The sequence below is a fragment of the Chionomys nivalis genome, chromosome 24 (assembly GCF_950005125.1).
Source record: "Chionomys nivalis chromosome 24, mChiNiv1.1, whole genome shotgun sequence".
Classification (NCBI taxonomy): Eukaryota; Metazoa; Chordata; class Mammalia; order Rodentia; family Cricetidae; genus Chionomys; species Chionomys nivalis.
In genome coordinates, this window is record NC_080109.1 from 16,391,481 (window position 1) to 16,417,834 (window position 26,354).

Genomic DNA, 26,354 nt, shown 5'->3' on the forward strand with positions numbered 1-26,354 from the left:
ACATGCATGTCGCACCTCTCCAGGGAAAGCCTCTCACACAAGGAAAGCCTGGATAGAGGGTAAGCAAGGATTCCAGGTATGTGTGTAGCTTATACCTGTTGGTAGTGATTTCCGTAGTTCAATCCAAGCCACGGCAAGTATTTGGACTAGTTTTATATGCCTAAATCAAAAGGCCCTATTTCTGGTTTCATATAAGCCAAGCTGAGAGGAGAAGCTACAAATCATTTTGTTACAACACTGAACTCTCTCTCCCCTTAGTCCCTGCTTCTCTCCTGCTTGCAGCTGACTCCTCCTTCCTGCAGCTCCCAGGATCACAGGCTGATTAAAGAACACAAAGGTTTGGTGAGAGCCTCTGTTCAAGCTCCCTATGACTCTCTCTCTCTCTCTCTCTCTCTCTCTCTCTAGCTGAGCCGAAACCTACCTGACAACCTCTGCCTTTGAATCCAGCTCTGGAAACAGATACATCATTTTATTGTTCTCCCAAGTGATTGCATCAACCTAGAGCTGCTCCCAGCATCCAGGCATGGGGACTTGGCAATCTGCCTGAGGCTTCTCTGCTTTCTTGTCTGAAATGTGGTGGTGGAACGAAGTTTTTCCTTGGCTTATTTACTTAAAATGCTGAAAAGTTTCTTATTGATGCCTGAAACGGATCCCAGTTTTAAAACATGGGTTGAGTCAGATCTTTCTAACTGAGACATGTCTGACCATTTCCTGCTGGACCAACACATGGAACATCTAGAGAAACTTGGCAGGAGAAATGACATCAGATTCGCAAGTCTCACGCTCTGGGAAAACCATCAGACTCGTTGAAGAGGGGAATTAAAATATTAAGGACAATGTCTTTCCTTCTCAGCAACTTAACAAATGACTCTAACCTGTGGAAAGTAAGTCAGAATTCTACGGACCTTGTGAATTCGCCAGCAACTCTGACTCTTTCTCTTTTCTGCCTGATATGTTTAATGACTCTCGCGGCTCTGGTGGGCAGCGTTTTCTCACTGTTTTCCCTGCTGACCATGCAAAACAGAACTGTTGTGTCCTTGCTTGTGGCTTCCTGGTCTGTGGATGATCTCTTGAGCGTCTTTTCAGTGGCCATCTTCATGTTTTTGCAATGGCCAAAAGAGACTCCAGGCTACTTCCAGTCCTTATGCACCACCTCTGCCTTACTGTATTTGTGCCAGGGCCTCTCCAGCAACTTGAAGGCATCTCTTATAGTCTTCTACAACTTTTATACGATGCACAGGACAGTGGCGAGTCAGTCAGCCTCCTTGCGATCAGGACAGGTGCTTGGTGTGGTACTGACTGTGTGGGCAGTCAGCCTGCTGCTGGCCACGCTCCCACTGTGTGGCTGGGGCTTCTTCGTGCGCACGCCCTGGGGCTGCTTGACCGACTGCTCCAGTCCCTATGTGCTGCTCCTCTTCGCCGTGTACGCTTCCGCCTTTGGGCTCCTGGCGGTTCTCTCCGTCCCTCTCACTCACCAGCTGCTGTGTTCGGAGGAGCCGCCGAGACTCCACGCCAACTACCAGGAAATTTCTCGTGGCGCCTCCACTCCCGGGACTCCGGCTGCTGGGGGAAGAGTGCTCTGTCTGTCGCCAGAGAACGTTGCGATCCCAGCTCTTAGATGCGCTGGAGGATGCTCCCCGAGCTCCGACTCGGTGCCTGGCCCAGGTCAGTCTGCTGCCTCCGGCTCCGGAGCCAGCAAGCGAGAGAATCCCGGGACTCCCCATGGCACCAGCAGCTTCCCCGTGAACCTGGCACAGAAACGCTTTTCTTTGATCCTAGCGCTGACGAAAGTCATCCTTTGGCTGCCCATGATGGTGAGTGCATGTTTCACGCGCGAGTGTGTGAGCTGAGCCCAGAGGTAGGTTTGGGGAGCCACCCAAAGATGCGCGGATAAGTCCGCTTCCAAACGCTTCTGTTGGAGCTGAAGAAAGCAGTGTTAGGCACCAAGCCTTGGCTGTTAAGTGTTTCTCAATTTGAGAAGGGTGGAGAGCCTTTTCAATCACAGGAGACTTGGTTTTCCTTGATCATGGTCAAAGATCTCTTAAGGCAAAATCTGGGCGTATTCAGAAAGAGAGGGAGGAACTAAAAGGGTTTTTCTTTCAACCTTCTGCCGTCCAGTTTCATCCCTTGTTTCCTCCTGCCTCATAGGGACCCCGCCCACATCCAGCACCAAGAGACAGAAAGGTGTGATCAACATGGGGGGGGGGGGGCGGTGAAAGGAAATTAGCTTTTGTTCCGGGCATCCTGGAGTGAGGTGGGAGGAGAGGAGACAGTGGCGCTTGCTGTGACCAGCGCACGAGGGTGGATGCCTGGAAACAAGAAGTGACAAGTGCTTTGGAGTTTCCAGTACAGGTCCCACCGGTTCCTGGCCCTTCTCTGCGTAGCATCTCTAGGTTATAGATTGCGTACCTCCTGGGGTAGACATTTCGAAGGGCAGCAGGTGCAGACAGAGCATTCAGAAAGGAAACCACTACAACCTGTCTGCTCTGGTGCACCGAGATGTGTCCCATGCATTCCAGAGATCCTGCCACTGAAGCCCCGGGGGAGTAGCCAAGAAGCAGAGCTCCTATTGATCAAGGAAGGGGTCTTGGATAGAGGACTTCAACGGAGTGAGGGCTGCGAGAAAGACTTCGAGAGTGGAAAAGAGGTATGAATGGCTTAAGAAGTTCTTTGCCTTTCAGATCCACATGGTGGTAAAACACGTGGTGGGATTTCAGAGCCTTCCGGTCGATACCCTCAGCTTTCTACTAACCCTGCTGGCCAGCGTTGTAACCCCAGTGTTTGTCTTGTCCAAACGCTGGACCCACTTGCCTTGTGGCTGCATCATCAACTGCCAGCCAGATGCCTACTCCGTTGAGTTCGATGGGAAAAAGTGTAAGTCCTCCCCAGTGGCGGAGGGGGAAATGTACATGCATACACTCAAAAGCAGAAAAAGACCCACTGAGAAAGTTACAGGGGGCGGGATGTGAGAATCCTAGGACAGATACACATGGTAAAGAACGAGAGGAAAGGATAAAGTTTCAGCTTAGTGTTGGAAGAGATTTCAAACAATCCTGCGAAATATTGATTCATTCGTGACTTTTACAGATAGAAGGGGGGGCATTCAACTCAGCCCTTTGATATCAACACAGTTCTTTTGTTACCTCCTTCCTCACCTTTAGCTCTGAGTAGAAAATCAATCTCTCTTCCCAAACCTGCATATGAGGAGCAGCATTGCTGAGCAGCCTGAGTTTGAAAAAAGAGGAACTCCCCAAAAGAACATAAAATTCCCTCCCTGAGCTGTTTCTATTCAGTAGAACAGTAAGAAAGGTGTTTTCATTATTTTGATGCCGATTTCCCCCTAAGATATTGGAAAATTTCTGTAGTATGTAACCACCTTGCCTGAAAATAGCCCCCCAGTAGATGTTCACATTGTTCCCCAACTGCTAGAAACACATTACACCCCTAACATCTACCAATAAGCAAAAATCCCCAAGCTTAAAAAGGGGAGAAGGTTTCTGGTTGTCCTTGGTTTTGTAGCTAAGAGTCTACCCACGCTATTTACTCTAAGAAGTTGTTTATGTTGCTAGAAGGGGGGGAGAGAGGGCAGTTGTTGCTGTATTCAGGAGAGGCAGGAATAGATAGAGTCTGGTCACATAGATTCCCATAGGTATAGAGATTAGATAGAGCCTGATCGCATCTATTAAAAGAAACAATATGATTCTTACTCTTCTCAATGAAAAGATGATGGGGGAGGAAAACAAGACCCAGAATGAGCTGTATATTTTGAGTTACTAAAACTGAAAGGGCATGTTTTGTCATTCTAGACGAAAGATAGGCACTAGACTGAATGAACCAGATGATTCGTTAGTGTATGATCAATAGCTTCTGCTAATTGTCCCTCACACTGAATAAGCAAGTATATTTTCTTTAACAGAAAAGAAAGGTTAAATAAAAACAGTTCATTCCAGATTATTTTAGGGTTATAAAATTTAGAGAATATTAAAGATAGTGTTTTTCTGTAATCAATTGAACAACAAGGTTATTTTTATAAATATTAATTACTGTCAATTTTCATGTGCTATTATATTTAAATTGTTGACTATCCAGATATTTTCCAATTGATGGATATATTTCTATTGTCAGAAATATCATTGTTTTATTGGTAATAGATGGTAAATTTATTTGTGTCTTTAAAATAACTATAACATAATAATGATGAGTTTCTAGAGATTAATAGCTAAAGCAATAACCACAGAGACAACTGGTAGTAAATTATGTGCACAATTTACAAATTTTTTGGTGGTTATAGCAATTTATTTTCAGAAGCGGGTCAGGCAAACAAAGAGAGCACTCATGTAAGTTACTTGCCTCGCCTTAGCTTATGTGTTTAAAGAGCCTGACATAAGCAGCAATTGATCCAACAGGTGTTAACAGTAACACCAGGAGAGCACAAACACAAATATTTCTTAATTTAGGGAGACTAAGAAAACATTAGGAAAGTTCCAGTCTATAAAGAAAACTCTTCACCTACAACAAAAAGTCCCAGAGTCAGTTTGGCCATCGTCCTAGTCTTTCTTCCCCTTTAACTTGGGACCACCAGTCGGTTCTGCCATGATGATCTGATCCTCTCTTAGTACAGTGACCACAGTATTAGTAGTCAATTTAATAGCCCAGCATTTTGTCAAGTAAGTATCTAAAATATTGGCTTCTAACATATCCTTTACAGCCAGAACTTCAGCCTCAATATCCAGTCACACATTTTTGTTTCCTCCTTGGTGCACTGCATAAAGTTTAGGGATAACTTCACTGGCCTTCACACCAGAATTTTCTGCCACTGCCCACGGAATAGCTTCAAATGCTTCAGCAAACTTCTTAGTAACATACTGGTCAAGTTCAGGAAATGTCTCTCCATATGATGTGATTTTTTTTGGCTACTTCAATTTCTGTTGCTCCACCTCCAGGTACAAGCGCTGTACTATGGAACAGGAAGAAATTATTTAAAAGCCAGTTCTAACAGTTGACAGATGTTATATTATTATTATATTAGGGCAGCGATTCTATCTTAGAAAATTTAAGATTGTGAAGGAGGTAAGCTTGTGCCAGTGGAAATGAATGAAGTCTTGGTGAAGTTGGTTAGACAAACATATTTAAAAACTGGGAAGCACCCACATCAGAACTAACTAATGCCAAAGCAATGTTACCAGCCTCTCGTTCAAATAACCAAGAAACCATATGTCTCAGTTTCACTAAATAGAGACAAAAAGACAAACAACCAGAAAAAGCAGGAATAAGTATCCTGTTTTGTTTTGGATAGGAGTTTTTATATTATCTCAAAACAAAAATTTTATATAAATCTTAACATAGCAATTTTATATAATATAGATATGGTTTTACGATTCATACTTTTTGATTGATAGGTTGTTCTCTTATTATAACAAACAGTTAAAAATCAGGTATTCTCTATGAAAGTCACATTTTCAGCTAATTTCTTCACAGAATCAGAGTGCCTCATGATATATGTGAAAATCGTTTATTTTATAAGATAATATTTTAAATTTTGAACTTGTCCATACTGTGATTCATGGTCTAAGCTGACGAGAACGTCTGACCAGGTCTCTTCCTCATAAGCTAATGTAATTATTATAAAATTTTAGTTGGTAAGAGATGGCTGATATATGCTTGATGCAGGATTTAAAAACAGTGAAGCTGTTCTTTTTCAGATTTCTCAAAGTATCAGACTATTCTACTGGTCTTTAGACTTTTTGCAAACTATTAATCAATTAAAGCTTCTCTATTCAAAACCTTTAAAATATTTTTAGATTGTGTGTGTGTATATATATATCAGTTTTAGTTAAGTGCCAGAATCTAAAGATTGGCCTATTTCCTATCAAATATGTGCAGCTGATTCGATCTTGGAATTATAAGTAGCTGGCAATGCTGCTCCCCAGCAAGTGGCTAGAACTGAGAAGCCTGGTTCAGAGTTCTCCCATTACCTATATTTCTCTAGACTATTAATTATTAATGTTAACTAATTGACTCCTGTAGACATTCAACTTTTTCTATCAAATATTCATAATTTAAAAAAGACATAGTGCTTAAGGAAACTGAAGGTGGTAGAGTTTTTGTTTGTTTGTTTGTTTGTTTTTCGAGACAGGGTTTCTCTGTAGCTTTGGTTCCTGTCCTGGAACTAGCTCTTGTAGACCAGGCTGGCCTCGAACTCTCAATCCGCCTGCCTCTGCCTCCCGAGTTCTGGGATTAAAGGTGTGTGCCACCACCGCCCAGCAGGGTGGTAGATTTTTACTTTGATGCCAACATTTCAGTCAATGTAATTTTAACTATCGTTTTTTAACTATTGTGTGCTGTGCTACTCTTGTGTGTGTGTGAAATGTGAGTGTGAAGGTCAATATGTGAGCATACAGAGGCCAGTGGTTGGCTTCTGATGTCTTCGCTCTCTATTTTACATTTTGAGACAAGGTCTCTCATTAGACCCATAGATCACTGTTTGGGCTAGACTGGCTAGCCAGGAAGCTCCAGACATGAAAAACTCCAGTGCTGGCAATTTAGAGAAGCATCACTAATACCCAGCTATTACATGGATCTGAACTAAGCTCCTAATACTTAAGCAACAAACATTTTACCCACAAAATATCTCTCCAGCCCCTTCATTGTTATTTTTAACTCACACAGTTAACTGTTCAGTATGATTGTAATAAATCATCTCCATCAGTTACCTCAGCCAGAATTTACCTTTAGTGTTAATGGGAGTCATTAAAAACAGAAGTTCAATGATTGGAAAATATTTTCGTTGTAAACCAATTTATGTACAGACTCTGACCTAGAAATGTTGTATCATGCCTTTCTGCTCCCATCATTATGTTCCTTTCACAAGTTTAAGCAAAAATAAAGTGATTTTATGTGAAGGAAATCGCTTGGATTCTGTAGCCAGTTAATTTTAAGTTCATATAATTTTGTAAGATAAGTAATCAAAAGTAGCTTTCCCTGTTAAACTCAGCTTTCTCTACAAAAGAGGATGAATAGCACTTCTATTATGTAGACAGACCATGAGACAACATGGTTGATTTACCACCTCATAATTACTATGGCAATTTTAATTTCTTTCTTCAATATGTATTTATTATTATTGTGTGAGATATCTAATGTATATATGATTATATGTGTAAGAGAATAACTTTTGGGAGATAGCTCTCTCTACTGTGTGAGTGAGGCCTGGACTCAGGTCATCAGATTTGAATTGCAAATATCTCTGTCTACTGAGTGAGCCTTTACACTGGTCCCCATTTTTCTTGTTACCTCAAACTTCCTTGTGTGTTCCTGACCTGGAAGCAGATGCTTCAGTAGCACATTCTGATCATGCCTTTAAAATGTTAAACATTTTTTACTCACTGTATCTCAGTGACAATATACAACTAACACTATACAGTCAGGTATTAATCATAAAATTGGTATTTTATGAGCACCCTTATTTTCTGAGTGGTTCTAGATTACAAATTTTTCACTTTATATCTCTTTGAAGAAGGGTAACTGATCACTAATTATGTCATCCTGTAGTTCCTCAGCTTTCAGTCTGAAAGCACCTTAAAAGTTACAACTTAACTTTACTGGACTATATTACTGGAAAAATAAAGTAGAACTATAAATGTCACAGTATACAGGATACAATCATCTGCTTCTACTTTTCAATTTTTTGATACAAATTTTTCTTATTTATGTTCTGGGTCACACAAAAATGAAGGGTATTGACTAATTCTATTTTCCAGGAAGCAGAACTGAGCTGTAAATCTTTGGCTCTCAGAACATTTCAGTAATAGAATGAGCAAGTGAATGCACTAGAGTGTGTCACAAAGTGAATCAAATTTTATGTGTTATCCCCATAAAAACTTTATAGCCTTTCATAATTTTTCTACCAAAGATAACTAAATGCCTAACTGTAAAGCATTGAGATATCAGAGCAGAAAGTTCTCTTGAAACAAATCATGTCTTAAAAGATAAAAAATAAAGTATCAAACTGCATTTGACTATCACTTTGATATAAGTTGATTCTTAATATATTAAAGTTATCTATTATTGACTGACACTTATACAAAAAAATTGCATCACTTTCTGGTACACTGTCTTCCAAGACTTTGAGCTATACCCATAATTAGTAGTGTGATATTTGGAATACTTGCTCTTCTAACTGTTTAATAAAATTTATGTATCCTTGCTAAATTTACCTTGTAATTATTCAGATTTGAGAGTACTCTAAAAATGCATCCATTCACAAAATCACACATGCATTCATTTAAAAAAACAAATGTATTCTCAGTTTATTTGTATGAGAAATGTAAAATTTGTCAAATATGACTTACGCCTGTGGCCCAAAAATTGAGAGAGAAAGGCCAAGAGTTCAAAACCAGCCTGTGCTACCTGGAAAATTCAACACCACCCTTATCTCCATAGTGACAGTCAGAGAGAGAAGATTTATTTACTTATTTAAAGTTTAAAAGCTACATGGCAAACTATGTTCTCATTTTAATGTGCATAATTGCAAATATAAATGTCAGAAGTATACAGATAAAACAGCTGCAGTGATAATATCTTCATAATAGATCATAATATGAAGATTATTTTATAATCAATTTCTAAGGCAGTAGACAATATAGTACTTTTTAAAGTAAAAAATAAAAACTATAAAATTGGTGAGTTGAGGGGCTGGAGAGATAGCTCAGCAGTTATGATCACTGCTATTCTTCCAGAGGACCTGGATTCAATTTCCAGCACTCCCGTGACAGTTCCATGGGATCTGACACCTTCACACCCATGCACATAAAACAAATGTAAACAAAGTATTAAAAATGATGAACTGAAAAACTGAACCTAAATATATTTGAGAATTTTCTAATTCAAAGTTAAGTTTTGGTCATATGAAATACCTTAAAGGCACAGTCTAAGATTGGCTGCTTTTCAGACTGCTCTTTGTGTAAGAGAAATTAGGCTCAGAGTAATAAGACGATAGAGTTTTGTAAGGCATATTGCTTTGCATGTATTACAATAACTAACTGAAGATATTTTATTCCAAGTAATCAGGTAAAAAAGTGCCTGTTCAGACTCATTATTTAAATCCAATGATGTTTATGTCTATCATATTAATTGTGGAATTTTGTTATTTTCATTCAGCCAAGAGGAAAGGCTTTGAATTCAATCTATCGTTCCAACAAAGTTATGGAATTTACAAAATATCACACGCAGATTACTATGAGGATGATGAAAATTCCATATCCTATCACAACCTGAAGAACTGTGAGTGCGAAGCTACAACGGAACCTGGGGGAGACAACCGCAATGTCTTCAATGCCATTACAGTAGAAATCAGCACCACGCCACCGGTGGACAGCACCACACTGTCGGGCGTCAACAAGTGCACCAATACTTCAGACATCCCAGAGGCCAAAGCCGGCTTGAACGGGGAAAAGAGCGCTTTTTCTGTTCAAACAGAAAGTGATATTAACTATGAAGAAACCACCATTTTTGAAGGTCCAGAAAGACGATTGTCTCATGAGGAGAATCAGAAACCTGATCTTTCAGACTGGGAGTGGTGCAGAAGTAAGTCAGAACGAACCCCTCGCCAGGTAAGTTCTTCTTCCAAGGAAATTAAAAGTGATGAGTTTATTCCTTCATTTAATCAAACCCAAGGGTGATTTCACTTGTCTCAATTGGTTTCCACAGCATCTCATTTTTATTACAAGGCCTTTGAAATATTCCATTTATTTATGTATCTTGGTTTTGCATTTCATGTGTGTGTGTGTGTGTGTGTGTGTGTGTCAGTAGACATACATGGGATCTTTGAGAAGTATAAGACATTTTATTTTAACCTCAAGTAATCTGTTAAATTCACACTCTACTCCAGAGCTCTGGCTCCTGAGTCCATTGGTTAAATAAGTTAACATGTTTGTTTTAATTTTTTACACACACACACACACACACACACACATGTCATTTATTTCAGGATGCATTCTTGTGAGCCATTTCAAGCCTTGTCAAATGTCCCATTTCTTTAAGTATAAAAATATTGTTTGATGATAATTTAAAAGCAAAAAGAAATTATATGTCGATATTCTTCTACTTTCTCCTGATTCCAGACTTATGAGTGATGAGTCTCTATTCGTGTTTCAGCAATATGTTCATCTGAGCTTGTTGTTTCTAAACCCTCACATTTGATAAAGTCGCCCTGGTTTGGGGGGCTATAAGGTTACTGGGGAAAAGGAGGGTTTTTCTGCATTATGTGCTGGAAACATCTGATCACTGGTCTCAATCTCTGAAACCAAAAGCTAAACTCCAGAAATATTTTGCTAGGATTAATGTATTCATTGATTAAATGTATCATCATATAACACAAGTAGGAATATGCATTTCTATGTATGAATAATATATTTTCCTATTATCATTCTCACATCACTATTTCAAAAGTAGTAGATTATCAAAACAAGAATATAAAACACTGGGGAAACATGCACATTGTTTTAGAACTTAGGAATCTTGGAAAAAATCAAATATTTGTCACAAATTTAATAGTGCAGACAAAAGAAGAGACAAGAGAACAAAATACTCCACATTTTTAGAACAATAGGAGTCACCAGCTTACAGAAGATATCTCACTCTTTCCATCATTGGTTTACTTCTAGATCATACGAACCTTTGGTTTTCTTGAACTGGAAAACCAGTAATTCTCATGATTGTGTGTGTGCATGTGTGTGTGCGTATGTGTCCAGAACCTACCCTACCTCATGTGCTCTTCTGTTACTCTATCTTTCAGCTTGACCCTTAAAGATTGTGTCTCTGTGCTATTTAGTTTTTATTGTCAAAGAAACACAACTCATCTGGAAAGAAGGAACCTAAACTGAAGGATCTCCTGGGTTATTCTGGCTTGTGGCTGTGTCTGTAGGATTATTTTCTTGATTAGTAATTGATGTAGGAAAGTCCACTGTGGGCAGCACCATCCATAGGCAGATGATCCCATCTATGTAAGAAAGTTAGTTAAACATGTAATTTTTACTTTAACACCTGCTTGAGAGCCTACCCTGTGTTGTGATAAATGTTACTTGGAAATATAAGCGAAATAAACCCTTTCCTTCCTAAGTTTTAGTCATGGAGTTACCACAAGAAAAAAAAAACATGCTAGAACAGTCTGTCATGGATCTTACTTATTCTTCTTGTTGTCTTACTTTATCACAAATGTATATTTCCAATACAATATGGTTTTTATGTTTTGTAAATTTAAGTTTCTTAAGACAATATAACATTGTATATAGTTTTATATATTGTATATAAGAGTTTGTTTTCAGCAAACATTAAATTATTCATTTTTTTCTAAATTGCATATTGTCAAAATTGTCACAGGTCACCACCAGAGACATGGTTATCTGGTAGAAGACTAATCCTGTCATGAACCTGGTGGTTTGACATCTGAACACTAGTTGCCACCTGCTTCTTATGGTCTGTGACACAAAATATTAAGAATTACCTCAAATTCACAGGTGATAGCCATCATTTACAACGTTTGGTAGTAGGAATTTCAATGGTCTAACTACACCTAGAAAAAAATGAAAGACCTAACCTGTTTTCACATGTTTTCCTATTTACAGTCCTCTTTAAATAAAAAGTAAAATAACACACCAACATAAAAAACTTTGATCAATCTAGGTAGCTTTCAATCATAAAGATTTGCTGATTGCATAATATCATTTTGACATTTATAATAACCAAGTACTTTAGGACATTCATATAAAATGATGACAGTGAGAAAGATGATTGGTAGTAAATCAAGCTGGTGGTACAAGGCTCAAAACAGGTAAAAAACCTATAAGAAACCAGTTGACATCAAGTATCATATTATCATGAACTTTAATTTGCATAATGAGTTAACTAGAAAACATCTAACTAAGAGTAATATACCGAGAAATACCCATGCAGTAGATTGATGTGTTGGTATGACCTTATACTCACAAAATTATTTATGATTTTTAAGATTAGCATTTGGTAAAATTATAAAATATTCATTTTTAATTTTGTAAGGCATTTTAAATTTTTTATTCTAAATATCAACAAAATACAGTGGAGCTGGACGGCTTATGAGAACTTTTCCTATCCAGGAAAATTACATCTTACTAATAACATCCCGTGGATGTAAATGGTGACATTTCCATTTTTAACCTTTTCTTCCAAGTAGCTTCTTCCCTCTGAAAACAATAACTTAATAGCTTATGCAGTAATATATTGAGCTTTAGAAGACTCTACAGTTGCTATATGATACCCTTACCCATTGAAACATTTAGACTTGGTTTCTCAGTTGACATCTAGCAGGACTATATTGAATACTGTCTGTTTGTTCTTGAAATTGTAAGAGCCATAGATTTTATTTAAAATATATTTCATAATCTCCAGGTTTTCCTTTTGATTTGTTTAATTTTAATATTAGCGTTTAAGTAGCGTTAAGTTTAAAATAAGTGAATTTTAAGTTTATTTTTTAGAACTTCAAAGTATAATAGTTAGGATAGATTTAGTAGATTTAAATACAATTTAATGTAAACCACAAATCAAGAATATTTGTAATGTTAAAATTAGTGTTAAAATTGAGTAGAAAATGCTTCTTTTTGGATGTCTATGTAATTCCTATGTGGGTCACTGTTCATGTATGTGGAAGGGGTAGCAGACGTGTGGATCATTCAGTTAGAAAGTTTAAGTGTGATGATCATGGCATGACTTTGTTGCTGAAAAAAAATGATAGCTTGTCCAAACCTAAAATTCCACCATTTATCAATCATGAAAATCGAGCATGAAATTATTTAGCAACTTGTGTGTCATCTCCCTAAATACTAAGCTCATAAAATTACCCATGATTCCACTTTTCCTTTGATCTGATTTTTTTTTAAGAGTTCTATACTCATTTGTTCTTAAGAATCAGGAACAGCTGGGCGGTGGCGGCCCAAGCCTTTAATCCCAGCACTCGGGGGTCTCTGTGAGTTCGAGGTCATCCTGGTCTACAAAAGCTAGCTCCAGGACAGGTTCCAAAGCTACAGAGAAACACTGTCTTGAAAAAACTAAATAGGTAGATAGATAGATAGATAGATAGATAGATAGATAGATAGATAGATAGATAGATAGATAGACAGACAGATAGATAGAAAAGAAAAGAACTATATAGGCAAGAAGATTGTCAGAAGTTTGTGGCCAGCCTGTTCTACCTAGTTTCCAGACCTGCCAGGGCCACATAGTGGCCTCGTATAAAAAATAAAAAGGTAAATTAAATGAATACAATAATATTTGAGAAATAAGAATATGTAAATACCACTGTTTGAACTCTAATTACTAAATAATGGACCTAAGCTTATAGATCAGAACAACATTAATTCTTCCTATTAATGAATGACTTACGAAATAATGCTATAGGAAAATATCCTGAAACACATATTTTTCCTACTCCTAAAAAACACAACTGTTCACATTTTAAAATAAACTATTAGAAGGCTAGATGCCAGTGTTTACAGTAACACTGTCAGTTTAATAACTCCAGAGGCTAAAACTAATCAAAGAATAACTATTGACTTCCCTAACTAAAATTACCAGAGTCAAAGAAAAATCCACTTATACCTCTATCTGGAGCTTCTACTCAGTTACCCCAGCACAGATGACTTCTGGGAGTTTATATATTTTGTTTTAACTACTTATTTTCATTTGAAGTGGTTAGTTCATCAATCAGAGGTCAGAGACCTGAAATCTATTACACTAATAAAGACAACCTTTACTGCTTTATTGTCAGAAAAGTAATGTGGAATTACTACATTTGGCTTAAAAAACAAGACAAACAAAGAAAATACACACACTCCAGTCATCCAGACTTAAGAAGGTTTTATTTTGTCCTGTAAACAGTGGGTTCTTTTCCTAGAACACAATTTTGCTTTTGTCAAACATGCCACATGGGCTGTTTTGGAGTCTGTATTGCTCTATTCACCAGAATAATTTTCACCTCCAGTTTCTGGCTATAATGAATAAAGCTGCAATGAACATTGTTGACCCAGTTTTGTTGAGACAGAATGGCGCTTCCTTTGGGCATATGCCCAGGAATGGTATAGCTAGCTGAATCATGAGGCAGATTGATTCCCATTTTCCTGAGGAAATCCATATTGATTTTTATATTGGCTATACAAGTTTGCACTCCTACTAACAATGGAGGAGTGTTCCCCTTGCTCCACATCCTTTCTAACATGAGTTGTCACTTCTATTTTTTTATGGTTTATTTAACTTTTTATTTTGTGTGCATTGGTGTGAAGCTGTTAGATCTCCTGCAACTGGATCTTCAGACAGTTGTGAGCTGCCATGTGGGTGCTGGGAATTGAACTCGGGTCCTCTGGAAGAGCAGTCAGTGCTCTTAACCACTGAGGCATCTCTCCAGCCCTGTCACTTGTATTTTTTATCTTATTCCCTGATAAGTGTAAGACTGATTCACAAAATGTTTTGATTTGTATTTACTTGATGGGTAAGGATGCTTAAGATTTCTTTAAAAGTTTCTTGACTGTTTGAGATTCCTCTGTTGAAAATTCTCTGTTTAGTAATGTACCCCATTTTAAAAAATTGGATTGTTTAGTTTGTTGACATTTAGTTTCTTGAGTTCTTTATTTATTTTGGATATTACCCTTCTGTCAGATATGGAGTTGGTGAAAATATTTTTCCATTCTGTATATTGCCGTTTTGTCCTCTTGAGAGTGTATACATGCAGATATCAGGGGACTTCCTTTATTGCTCTTTGCATTATTGCCTTAAGACAGTATCTCTGAACTAGAAGATCACATTTTAGCTAGGCCAGCTGACCAGTGAATTCTTAAAATCCATCTATGTCTGCTCCCTGTGTGAGACTACAGCATGAACAGCCTGGCTTTTTCTGTGAATGCTGTGGATTCAAACTCAGGTCCTCCTGATTACAAAGAAAGATCCCTTACCCACTGAATCATCATTCTGTGTGGCTTTTCAATCTGTTTGTTATCATGCAGATCTACAGAGTGTCCGAAATTAAACAGTATAATGAGAATGTGGAAAAGTAAAGACTCATATAATACTACTGGTAGGGCTGGATAGATGGCTCAGTGGTTAAGAGCACTTGCTATTCTTCAGACGATCAGAGTTCGGTTCTCAGCATCCACATCAAGCAACCCACAACTGCCTGGAGATCTCATATTCTCTTCTGACCTCCAAGGGCACCTGCACTCACATGTGCACATACCCACACAGATAAATGCATGCATACATGTAATTTCAAGCCACAAAAATGAATGTTAAAGAAATGAATTCCTTCTGAGAGAAATTCTTGAACTCCTTTGAAAGAGAGGGTGGTGATAGCTCCAAAAACGAGATAGATAGTCCCATATTTCACCAACTGCTCTTTCCTATATAGCTTAGAATTGGATGGTTTCTTAAAGCTACTAATCAAACGTCTTCTTTCAAATATGAAATGATTGGTTTTTACATTTTATATCTGTTTCATGAGTTATACTAGCTGCAGCTCAGTGATCAGTGGCTGGTGGCTACAATGTTGAAAAACTCAACTGCAGGGTATTTCTATTCCGTATTTCTCTTAGACATGTTGCCCGAGGATGAGTGTGTGCTTCTTGATGCTTTGTTTCAACAGCACAAGCCCCTGAAACACACACAGAATGAACAAAATGAAGTTTCAAGTGCGAGAACTGCATGTAGAAGTGTTATTTCCCATGGATCCAGAGGGCTTGACCTTTTGGCCTTGGACTTGTTTTGCTCTCCTTAGGAATATACAGAATCTTCAAAATGCATTCCCATGGCATTTGGTTTTATAAAATTAATTGAACGGGTGTCTGTATTCTTTTTTCCTAAAGAATACAACTCATGCAAGCTTCAGGCTCTTCAAACGGCTTCTAGTCCTGATTTTAAAGGAAAGCTAAAGGAAAGCTACACAAATGAAATGAGTTTTGCAAATATGAATTTATAAAACACCACATAGCCAAAACCAACTCTGTAATATTTGGTGGTGCTTGAAAACATAATAAATTAAATGGTTCGAGGATATGTGGGGAAGTGATAAAAGTGTGCTGTAGAGCTGGAGGTGATTATCGAAGAACTCTGTGAACTCTTTGCTTGCAGGAATGGTCTGTGACCTAGAAATCACACCTGTGATCCCGCAGAGATGTTGACAGTATCCCCCCTCTTCTCTTAAGGAATGACTATGCTCTCACAGACTACACGTTTATGCTGAAGTCTCCCCTGCTTGTGTGTTCAAGTTCACAGTCTTTTAAAGATTTTAATACACGTGTGCATCTCTCTTGCTCTCCCCCCCCCTCTGGTACATGTGTGTCTGCATGTGTGTGTGTATGTGTGTGCTTATGCATATGTGTGTGCTGCTATGGAGGTCAAAGAAGATGTTAGATGCCCTGAAGCTGAAACAATTGTGAGATCACTGACTTGGGTTCTGGGAACTAAAGTTGGGTCCTCCTATAGAGCAGCAAGAGATCTGAACTTAAGAGTCACTTCTGAAGCCCCTAATTACAAATTATAGAAATAAGTTTAAAATAGATAAAATTTGCCAAGCTAATTTTAAGGAGCATCCCCAGCCTTGGGCCTCTCACCAAATTGTCTTTTGTCTTTGGCCCTATCAGAACCTCTCTGTCACTCAGACTTGCTGTTAAGAGACGACAGTTACCCAGCCATGGCACATTTCCCATTCTGGTTAAACATTGCCCCTCTCTTCAGCACTCGATAGATGTACTCACAGTCGTCCACAGCCTTTCTATCTGAAATCCAGAAACAAGACATTTCTGATTGATCCTTGAAGAAACGCAATTATAACACTTCTCTGAATGTATATTAACTCTAAATTCGTTTCTTCGGAAGACACGGCACACTAATTCCTGGTGTGTCTATTTATCAGCCCAAATTCTTAAGTCGTTTTAGGCTCCTGTTGCTTAGCCACAGAACTATTTATTTGATACTTATGCTGACTCTTGTTTAAACCCATTTGTATCTCTTCCCTGTTAAATGTCAGCTTGGTGCTATCAGGTAACTTGCACTGCTTCTGACTGCCTTTTCTACTGGGGAGAATGTTCTCAGATGATGATGTTATGGCCAGGTACCTGTACCATCCTTCCTAAATTTGTGTCACCCATAGATCTAAGAACTTATCTTTTATGTTTTGCATAACCTTGCTCACTAAACATTGAAGCAGAAAAAAAAGTTGATTTTATAGAAGTAAAGAGTAGAATATCAACAAATCAGTAAGAATATAAAGACAAGTCAATGAAACAAAATGATTTAAGGATAGGAAGGGAGGTAGGGAGAGGAAAGAGGAGATCAAATAACAGGAAGTTACAGTGAGATGGTAAGAATGAGATCTAGTGTTCTCCAGTGCAGTAGAATTGACTGTAGTTCAAAACAGCTTATCAAACAATATATAAAAACTAACTGGAAAGTGTTGGAAACTTCCCAGCACAAAACAGCAACCAACATTTAAGTTGACAAACAATCTAAATATCTTTTAATGCCATCATTAAAATTACTACCCTATATCTCATCATAGGAACAACTAGAAAGTAAAGTGGAAGAAACGTGACCAATGAGAGAAGTTTTATACAAGACATCATAATTTTACTTTATTAAAAAGCATGACAACCAAGTGAATTTAGAGTTAATATGCATTCAGAGAAGTGTTAAAATTGAGTTTTTTGTTTGTTTGGGTTTTTTTTGTTTGTTTGTTTTTCGAGACAAGGTTTCTCTGTAGCTTTGGAGCCTGTCCTGGAACTAGCTCTTGTAGACCAGGCTGGCCTCGAACTCACAGAGACCCACCTGCCGCTGCCTCCTGAATGCTGGGATTAAAGGCGTACGCCACCACCACCTGGCTATAATTAAGTTTCTTCAAGGATCAAAGATGGTCAAAAATGCCTTGTTTTTGGATTTCAGATAGTTAAAAAGGCCATGGGAGGCACCTACACCATAAAAGGAGAGAACTGACGTCCACAAATTTTCCTGTGAAACCCAAATCTTCATGGCATGAACTGTCTCTCTTAATAAAAATAAATGTAAAAAGCAAATGCCAATGTTGTTATTATAATCCCCTTAGTTTCCCTTGTATTTAATATAGCTTTCCTCCTCTTTTTTGGCAATGATTCCATTAGTAACATATTAATATAAATGTAAGAGCGAGTTTATTTGTTGCCATTAATATGCTTGTTTATTCAGCAAGCATTTTTCACAGAGCAGCTGTCTATATGAAGTTGCAAGCCCCCTGCCTTCCAGTTACCTACAGCGCATAATGAGTGTGGGCAGCTGACTTGCATGCAAATGACTGCATCTCAAGGAGAAAAACGAGTGTGAAGAATGAAGATAAGGCTCTGTAGACTCAGGAGATGGGGAAATGGAACCAGCATCCTTGAGAAGGTGTAGAGCTGTTTTGAGCTCACACTGTGCCCTCATCCCAAAGCTTTATACTCTTGTCTTTCAAATTCTTTTTTTCATCTGGGGAGCTTGGAACCATTTAAAAAATTGTGACCATTTCTTGTCTCATTTTTAAGTTCACTTATTCCAATGTAAAACATTTCTACATTTTGAATATGCAATCTCTCTCCTACTTCCCTTAAGGCTATGGACAAACCTGTTTAGAGATGTCAGGGTCTTGCACAGTAGCAAGGCTCTCCTTTATGACTTCTTGTGTTAATTTGGACCCTTATTTTCATGAATATTTTCTCGACATTTAAAAATTTCCTCAAGAATAAAGAAGCAACCAGAAGCTGAAAATACAGTCTTTTTCCATACTGTCTCTTGACTCAATGAGACTAGTGTCAATAGTGAACCTGTTCCCTTCTGTGATCTGATGTGAACATACGATCCAAAGACCTTTTTTATTGCTTTGGTAGCTTTGCAAGCTGTGCTTTCTCAGTTTCCCTAAGATCAGTCTTATTGTCATAGAAGTGATTAGCATAGGCCCTCTGCCAGGGTCCAGCCTTGATGGGGTTTGCACATATCCAGGGTAGGGGCAAGAGGATTAGAATTATTAAGCAAAAGGAACAGAGATATGACAGAAATAAAAGAAACACAGAACACCAGGAGGGAAATTCAGTGAATACTGAAATCGCCCATGTTTATTTTCCACATACCTCATTCCGAAAGGGGAGGGGAAGGCAACAAACTTTACTAACATAATATAAGGAATAAACAGAGCATCCTTAGTCAAGCATTCTGTTGTTTGGACAGGACGTGTAATGACCTCACCTTAGACCAAGTATCCTGAAGGCAGTCACTCCCAGGAACCTCCTGTTAATCTCCTTGAAGGAGCAGGAATAGACTTGAATTCTCTGACTTTTAGTCAAGGTGGAGCAGAGCCACCTCTATACTCTAAGTACTAATTAACCACACCCTAGGACAGCATCTCTTATTTGTACCCACACCTGCTGTCAACAACTTTGAAAGAGCAAAAATAAACTCAAACTCTCTGACCTTTAATCAAGGTAGAAAGGACTCATATCCGTGGGCCCTGGAAGTCCTCCTTAAGCCTTCTGAATTGACCCACCTGAAATTTAAGACAGATCTTTCTTCACTATGCAACTGGATCACTGTGATTATACTGGAATCACAATCTTTAACACCAAGGAAGGGATCTGTTCTCTCTTTCCCCAAATTTGCCTTTTGAAAATTTAGAGATACCTTGTTTCCTGCGGCCAACATCATAATAATACAGATATTCTGTAGCCTAGGAATACCTACTCATTTTCCTCTTCATGTGTCCAACCGTTTCAATGTTGTAAGCCTCCTTTTCCTTCTCACTGGTCCGTTAATAAACTGCTCTCTCTGTCTACTCCACTCTGATAGATAAAACTTCAAGGAAAGTGAATCTATGCCAGGCGATTTGCTTGTAGCTGAATATGCCTTCGAGCAGGAGCATTTGGAAGTGCTGCCTTGCCTCTGGGCAAACAGATTCTTCTGTATTCAGAACCAGAGCTTTGTTCAAGAGTCATCATCTTTCCTACACTGAAAACTTGACCTACAGATCTACACTTCATTGAATGGCAGTATATGCTAAGCCAGAAAACTATTTTAAACACCCAGAAAATGTCCCATTTACTATAGTCCATGATAAGATCCACGAGTTTTATGCAGTTATACAAAAGACAGAATTTTAGAGAATACCAGCTATTCTTGAACATTTTATTATTTGGAAAAAGATGACATTTGAGCCAGTTCTTTCCTGCCACAGATCATACAACTTTGTAGTAAAATCTAAATGGAGACAAAGTTATCATGATCCTATGAAACAGAGTATCTACAATTTTAATGTGTCCAACATATGCTTTGCCAGCGTTCATTCATTTGAGAATAAACATTAAATAAATTAGATTGATTTATCATGGCAGCTTAGCTGTTTATCACTGTAACAAAATTTCTAAGAAAAATTGATTTAAAGAAGAAAAGATGGTTTTATTTTGGGTCATACCTTTGGAATATTTAATCCAAGATCAAATGGCACCATTGCTGTGGGTTTGAGGTGGTGAGACAGCCATCATGGTGACAGGGGATGGTGAGCAAGTTTACTAACTTTATGGCAATCTGGAAGCAGAGTGTCAGAAAAAAAGAAAGAAAGGCAAGAACCTACTTTCTCTAACAAACTCTAACTCTAATTTCTACTAACACCTAGTAGAATGCCATTAAATTGTGAAGCTCTTTATAATAACTAATTAATAATAAACTATCATTGATTATGTCAGGGCCCTCGTGATCTGTTACTATTTCTGAATTCACAAAAAAAAACAAAAAACAAAACAAAAAAACACACACACACACACACAAGCCAGGGACCAAATCTACAACACATGAGATTTCTAGGGACTTCTTTGTATCCAAACCATAACAAATGTATCTTCAAAATCAATAGTTACTCTGTATTTTCATTTTAGTAGTGACTACTGTAATGGAACATTTTAGATAAAACACTGGCTTTAGAAACAAGCAAACCTGAGTTCTGTCTGGGCTCCTCTTCTCTGTATTCCTAAATTTTTATTGAATATATATATATATATATATATATACACAAATCATCTTATATATACATATATACACATATACAAATCATCTTATATATGCACATATATACATACATACACATATAAAATGATTTTATTAGGTTATATAAGCCAACAGAGGTCAAATAAGATGGATAACAAACACACCATTGTAATGCCATTTCATTTGTATTTTAATAAATAAAGCTTGCCTGAGCTTCAGAAAAGTAAAACAGCCACACTGGCCAGCCATACAGACCAGGCAGCAATGACATACACGCTTAATCCCAGTAGCCACACTAGTTTGCCATAGAAACCAGGTGGTACTGCTGCATGCCCTTAATCCCAGAACTAGAGAGGATGATAAAACAGGAGAGACAGCTCTCAGTGTGAGTCTCATTCTGAAATTCTTGGAGGCAGGATCACCATTTTGGACTGAGGTAGAGGTAAGAGCCAATGGCTCACTGTTTTGGTTTTCTGACCTTTAGGCTGAACCACAATTTCTGTCTCTGAGGTTTTACTAATTGTGCTTCATGTTTATTATTATTCCAGTCACTCCTGTACCAATCAGGTATTCACTGAGTGTATACTATCAGGCACTATACTTGAAGCTAGTGGTAGAGCAGTTGATACAATGAACATTTTTTTTCTGCCCTTGTGGAGTTAATCTGTAGCATAAAAGAGAAATTTAAATATACAAATTTTTATAGGTATATGGCACTATTTGATAGGAAACTTAGAAAATATTTCCAAGAATATAAGTATTGAATGTGAACCTCAGTGATAAGTAAGATTTAGTAAGAACAAATTCTTGAAAATAGTTCAGGCCCCAAAGTATTCCTTCATCTCTAAATCTTAGAACAATGGGAAGAAGACAGGCATCCTACACATATTTCCTCAAATTGCTAATGAGTTCAGTTGCTCTGAGTACTTCAAGTCTGCCTGCAAAACTATTTACCATCTACATATGTCTTAATACTATGACTTTAGGAAGGCAGCTTTCTAGCTACTGATTCATGGAAGTAAACAGTGAAGCACAAATCAAGTGGAAATAATGTGCTAATGTCAACAGAATATAGCAATGTGCCATCAAGAACGGCTACATTCTTTATAGATTTATACATAGAGATATCAAAATGACAGTTTTGCCAAAGAGATACCAAATTGAATTACCTTATAGCAGTTTGTACTAAAGGCTCACTGGTGTCCACTGGAGAGCACGTTCATTAAAGTGTCTCTGTGAGCATCAGTGAAGTCTTTTGAAAAAGATACTTAAAGCCCACCCCCAAGTTGTGTCTTAACCAAACATGGTGTGTAAAAAAAAACATCATCTAAGGAAGCAACAGCTTTTCTAACATTTGTTAAACTCATGGGACTGCTATAAAGATTGGTTACTGAGATATAATTTATTTTAAATATATACAACTATCAATACATAAATTATACATATGGGAGAATCAGAAGGAAAACCGTAAGTATAGGTAAGAGTTTTGTTGACTGAATGAATGTCAGTCAAAGCAACTACATTTTATGCTCAAATATAGAGGTGAATTAGATGTTAACAACTAGGTTGTTTCCCTGCTGTTTGCTTAAAAAAACAAACTCAGGGTGTCAAATACAGTATCAACGATTTCTCAATAATAATACTTCAATAGTAAGCCACATCATTCCTTCAAATGCTTCTAGCAGACTTAGCAAATAAGTGGACATTAGTCTATGCCCCAGAGTTGCCAGTAACCTAGGAAGCACTCTGAACTCTGAGTGGGCTTTGATTCGTCATGGAGAGATGACAATTCCAGAAGAAATTTAGTTTCATGAAAAAACCCAAGATGATCAGAAATGAGGATCCTAGTCTAATCTAAGGATGAAGCTGTTATTTATTTCACCAAACATTGATGGACAATTTTAAAATGTTTTTTGAGAAAGGATAAGGTCTTCCCAGTAATTTTATCTTCAAAAATTAATTTTACAGAAAATTTTCTTTGCTTTTTAATGTTCTTAAGCTCAACTATTATATGAGAATTAGCATTATTTATTAATTTCCTTTTGATAAGAAATTCATTTTATGCCTAGGCTTGCTGGCTTGTACTTCACAACTGTGATCTCTGAAGTCCCTGCTAAACCAAAAGAATCTTATGTCCTGCTAGTGACTCTTATTCACATCTGGGCATTAAATTTGCATAAGATAATATAAAAATTAGATAAACCGCAGGGCCACTTCAAACTAAGCAGTTGCTACTCTTGGCGCATCAGCTCTAGCTTTTGATGATATTTATAAATAATTGCTCCCAATGAGCTGCCCAAGCTGAGTATCATTAGGTCATTTTTTTTTTAATCAGCATTGTAAAGTAATGAAAAAGAAAACTAAGTCTAGCTAGATTCCCTCCCTTCTCTGCTGGTCTTTATTTCAGTCACACTGAGCTCTGCGAATAGCTCAAGATGTTCCATATTTTAATCTGAACAAATGGTAAAAACTAAGCAAGGTTTACTTCATCTGGTCTCCCTTAGCTCCACAAAGTCAACCCAGCAGTGATAATGATGGTAGTCCATGAACAAATAATATTGCTTCTTCTGAAATCATTTCCACATTGATGAGATGAATCAAGATATTTTGATTCAGGGGTATTTATAAGAATAACTGATCCTTAGACTTGTTCTTCAGTCAGATTTCAATTCTCGCAATCGTTCTGTCTACCCCACCTCCTAATGGCATACAGAATCATCGATGCTTCTTTGTTTCTGAGCAGTATTGAACTGCTTCCTGTTCTCAGCCTTATATACTGGGAGACCATACCCATACAATTCAAATGCAGTCATGACTCTATATAATCTATCTAGCAGTTTAAGAAAAAGATTATTTAATCTAAACAAGGAAATATCAGGTAGATGAATTCCCCATGATTTTATTGGCTCTATAAAGCAACCTTTTCTTCAGTGAGTCTTTTTAAGAATTAAGATTATTTTTTTTCTAGCCAAGCGGTGGTGGTGCATGCAGCAGAGGCAGAGGCAGAGGCAGATAGATCTCTGTGAGTTCAAGCCCAGCCTGATCTACAAGAGCTAGCTTCAGGACTGGCTCCAAAACTACACAGAAACCCTGTCTTAAAAAACAAACAGAAAAAAAAAAAGAAAAAGAAAAAAGAAAAAAAGAAAAGATTCTTTTCTATTAAAGCATGAAAGACAACATGGATGAGAAGAAAAATAGTTTAACTTTTTATTTGCTTAATACTTAATAGTACATAAACATTTACCTATTCTTATCCTTTATCTAACTAGTGAGTGCTAGTTCCTTTGGCCCAAAAATATAAATAAATTGAACTATGATCATCAGTCAAAAGTGTTGACAACTAGGTCTGTAATAAAAGGTTTATGTTCATATACAAAAGGTACATTATCTACAAATAGTATTAATGTAGATACCACTCTTTATTGTAACTCCATATCATAACTTGATTTTTATAAATACTTGATTAACTTTTATCAATATCTCATATACATAGGTAATACAAGTGCAAATTACAATTTGAGTTCTGTTTAATATTTAAGATACCAGTAAGTGAAATGAAAATTAATCAACAAAGACACATGTGAAACTCATTTTTCAATGATACAAATTTCTATTTGAATCAAAAAATGGCTCTATTTTTCATATTGTTCATAACATAATGGCTACCCAAAGAATGTACTTTTTACTTAACCAATATTAATAACACTTTTGCATTTCTTTCTAAAGTTTAGATAGTCAATAAAACAGTAAATGGGCTCTGACATACACCATGTCCTGAATTTCTTGGCCTAAATACTCTACTCTACTTAGTTTCATGGTCTCCGAGAGATATTACTGAATAATGGGTTGGGAGGTATATATCAGCACATGTATCCTAACAGGGAGATAAAATAGGAAAATATCTCAAGATGAAAGATAATCATGAAATGCTAGGCTTCCTGAGTCCCCAGGAAAAATTGAGTGCATTATTTGCCACTCTGCAGCCCCACAACACAGGACAACCCAGCCTCACGATGCAGGACAATCAGACGTGATAGGGAGTCAAGTAAAAGCAGGAACTCAGCCTATTACTGTGAGCAGTTGCTTATAAAGGTTAAGCAACATCCTGTGATGTAAGGGTACCTCCAGCCAGTGAGAGGCAGTCAAACCCTCCCCCTGGCTGGAGGGGCGTCTACCTAGGTTTTGCTGTCTCATCCTCACTCAAACTTGAGCCAGGCTTTTCTCTGTCCTACAGGCCCCAAAGTCTAGCCCCTGAACTTGAGCCAGGCTTTTTTCTGTTCTATAGGCCTTAAGGTACAGGCCCTGAGATAATTTTGGCCCAACAATGAAATATTATGGAATTGATCAGGTGTCAGTTTTGAGGCTTACTTTGTTTTATTTTACTAGCATTCATTAAATAGTAATATTGTGCATTATAAATCATTATGATTTTAAAAATATAGGGCTGGCAAGACGGGTTGATGTGTAAAAAGTGCCTCCTGTCAAGTCAGCTGACCTGAGTTTGCATCTTGCAATACAGCCACAGTCCTTCATTACATATCAGAACAAAGAAAGCTTACTTCCTCATTTTATTTCTATTTCTTGTCCAATTATGCTGGCTAGGAATTCCTACTTCCATCTCCAACAGAAGTGGTAGGAGTAGACATCCTTTCCTCGTTGCTGATCTTAGAGGAAGGGCATTGAAAAGAAATTGTCTATTAAGTGCAATGTAAGCAATGAACTCATTCAAGGAATTTGCCTTTCCTAGTTTGCTGAGTTCTTATTACAAAAGGATTTTTAATCCAGGCCACCTTTTCTCTATCAGTCAAAACGACTCTGTGATATTTATTCTTCATCTGGTTACTGTGTGATAGAGTACCCCTCTTGATTTTCATATTGACCAGTGCTTGCTCCCCAGAACTAACTCACACTTGGTCATAATGTGTGCTCTGTTTAGTGAGAAGTAGTCCCCCCCCCCCAGTTTGTTTGCTTTAGGTCTCTGTGGACCCATTGGCCTCAAACTCATGACAGTTCTCTCACTATTGCTCCCAAGCGCTGGGATTACAGGCATGACCCGCCATGCCCAACACCCTAGTCTCATTCTTGTTCTATACATTGTACAATACCCTAATGAAAAGCAACTTAAGGGAAGAATGGTCAGGGGAGGGGGGAGGCTGGCTCACATTTCTAGGTTAAAGTCTGTCAAGTGCTCGAAGCAGCTATTCACATCACAGTTAAGGGCAATGAGAAACAGATGCAGGAACATTGGTATTCAGCTCACTCAATCTTCTCTGTTACAGCCCAGAGCCCCAAACCAGGCAATG

The 26,354-nt window shown here is 37.7% G+C and overlaps 1 protein-coding gene across 1 annotated transcript in view; it reads left to right on the forward strand.

The window, feature by feature from the left end:
- The first annotated feature begins 836 nt into the window (after nucleotides 1-836).
- The window catches only part of Gpr149 (G protein-coupled receptor 149), a 57,706-nt gene continuing 32,188 nt past the window's right edge, over nucleotides 837-26,354 (forward strand). The window contains exons 1-3 of the mRNA XM_057756882.1: nucleotides 837-1,814; nucleotides 2,682-2,874; nucleotides 9,160-9,611. Of these exons, the coding sequence (XP_057612865.1) occupies nucleotides 837-1,814; nucleotides 2,682-2,874; nucleotides 9,160-9,611 (1,623 nt within the window). The remainder of the gene's footprint in view (nucleotides 1,815-2,681; nucleotides 2,875-9,159; nucleotides 9,612-26,354) is intronic.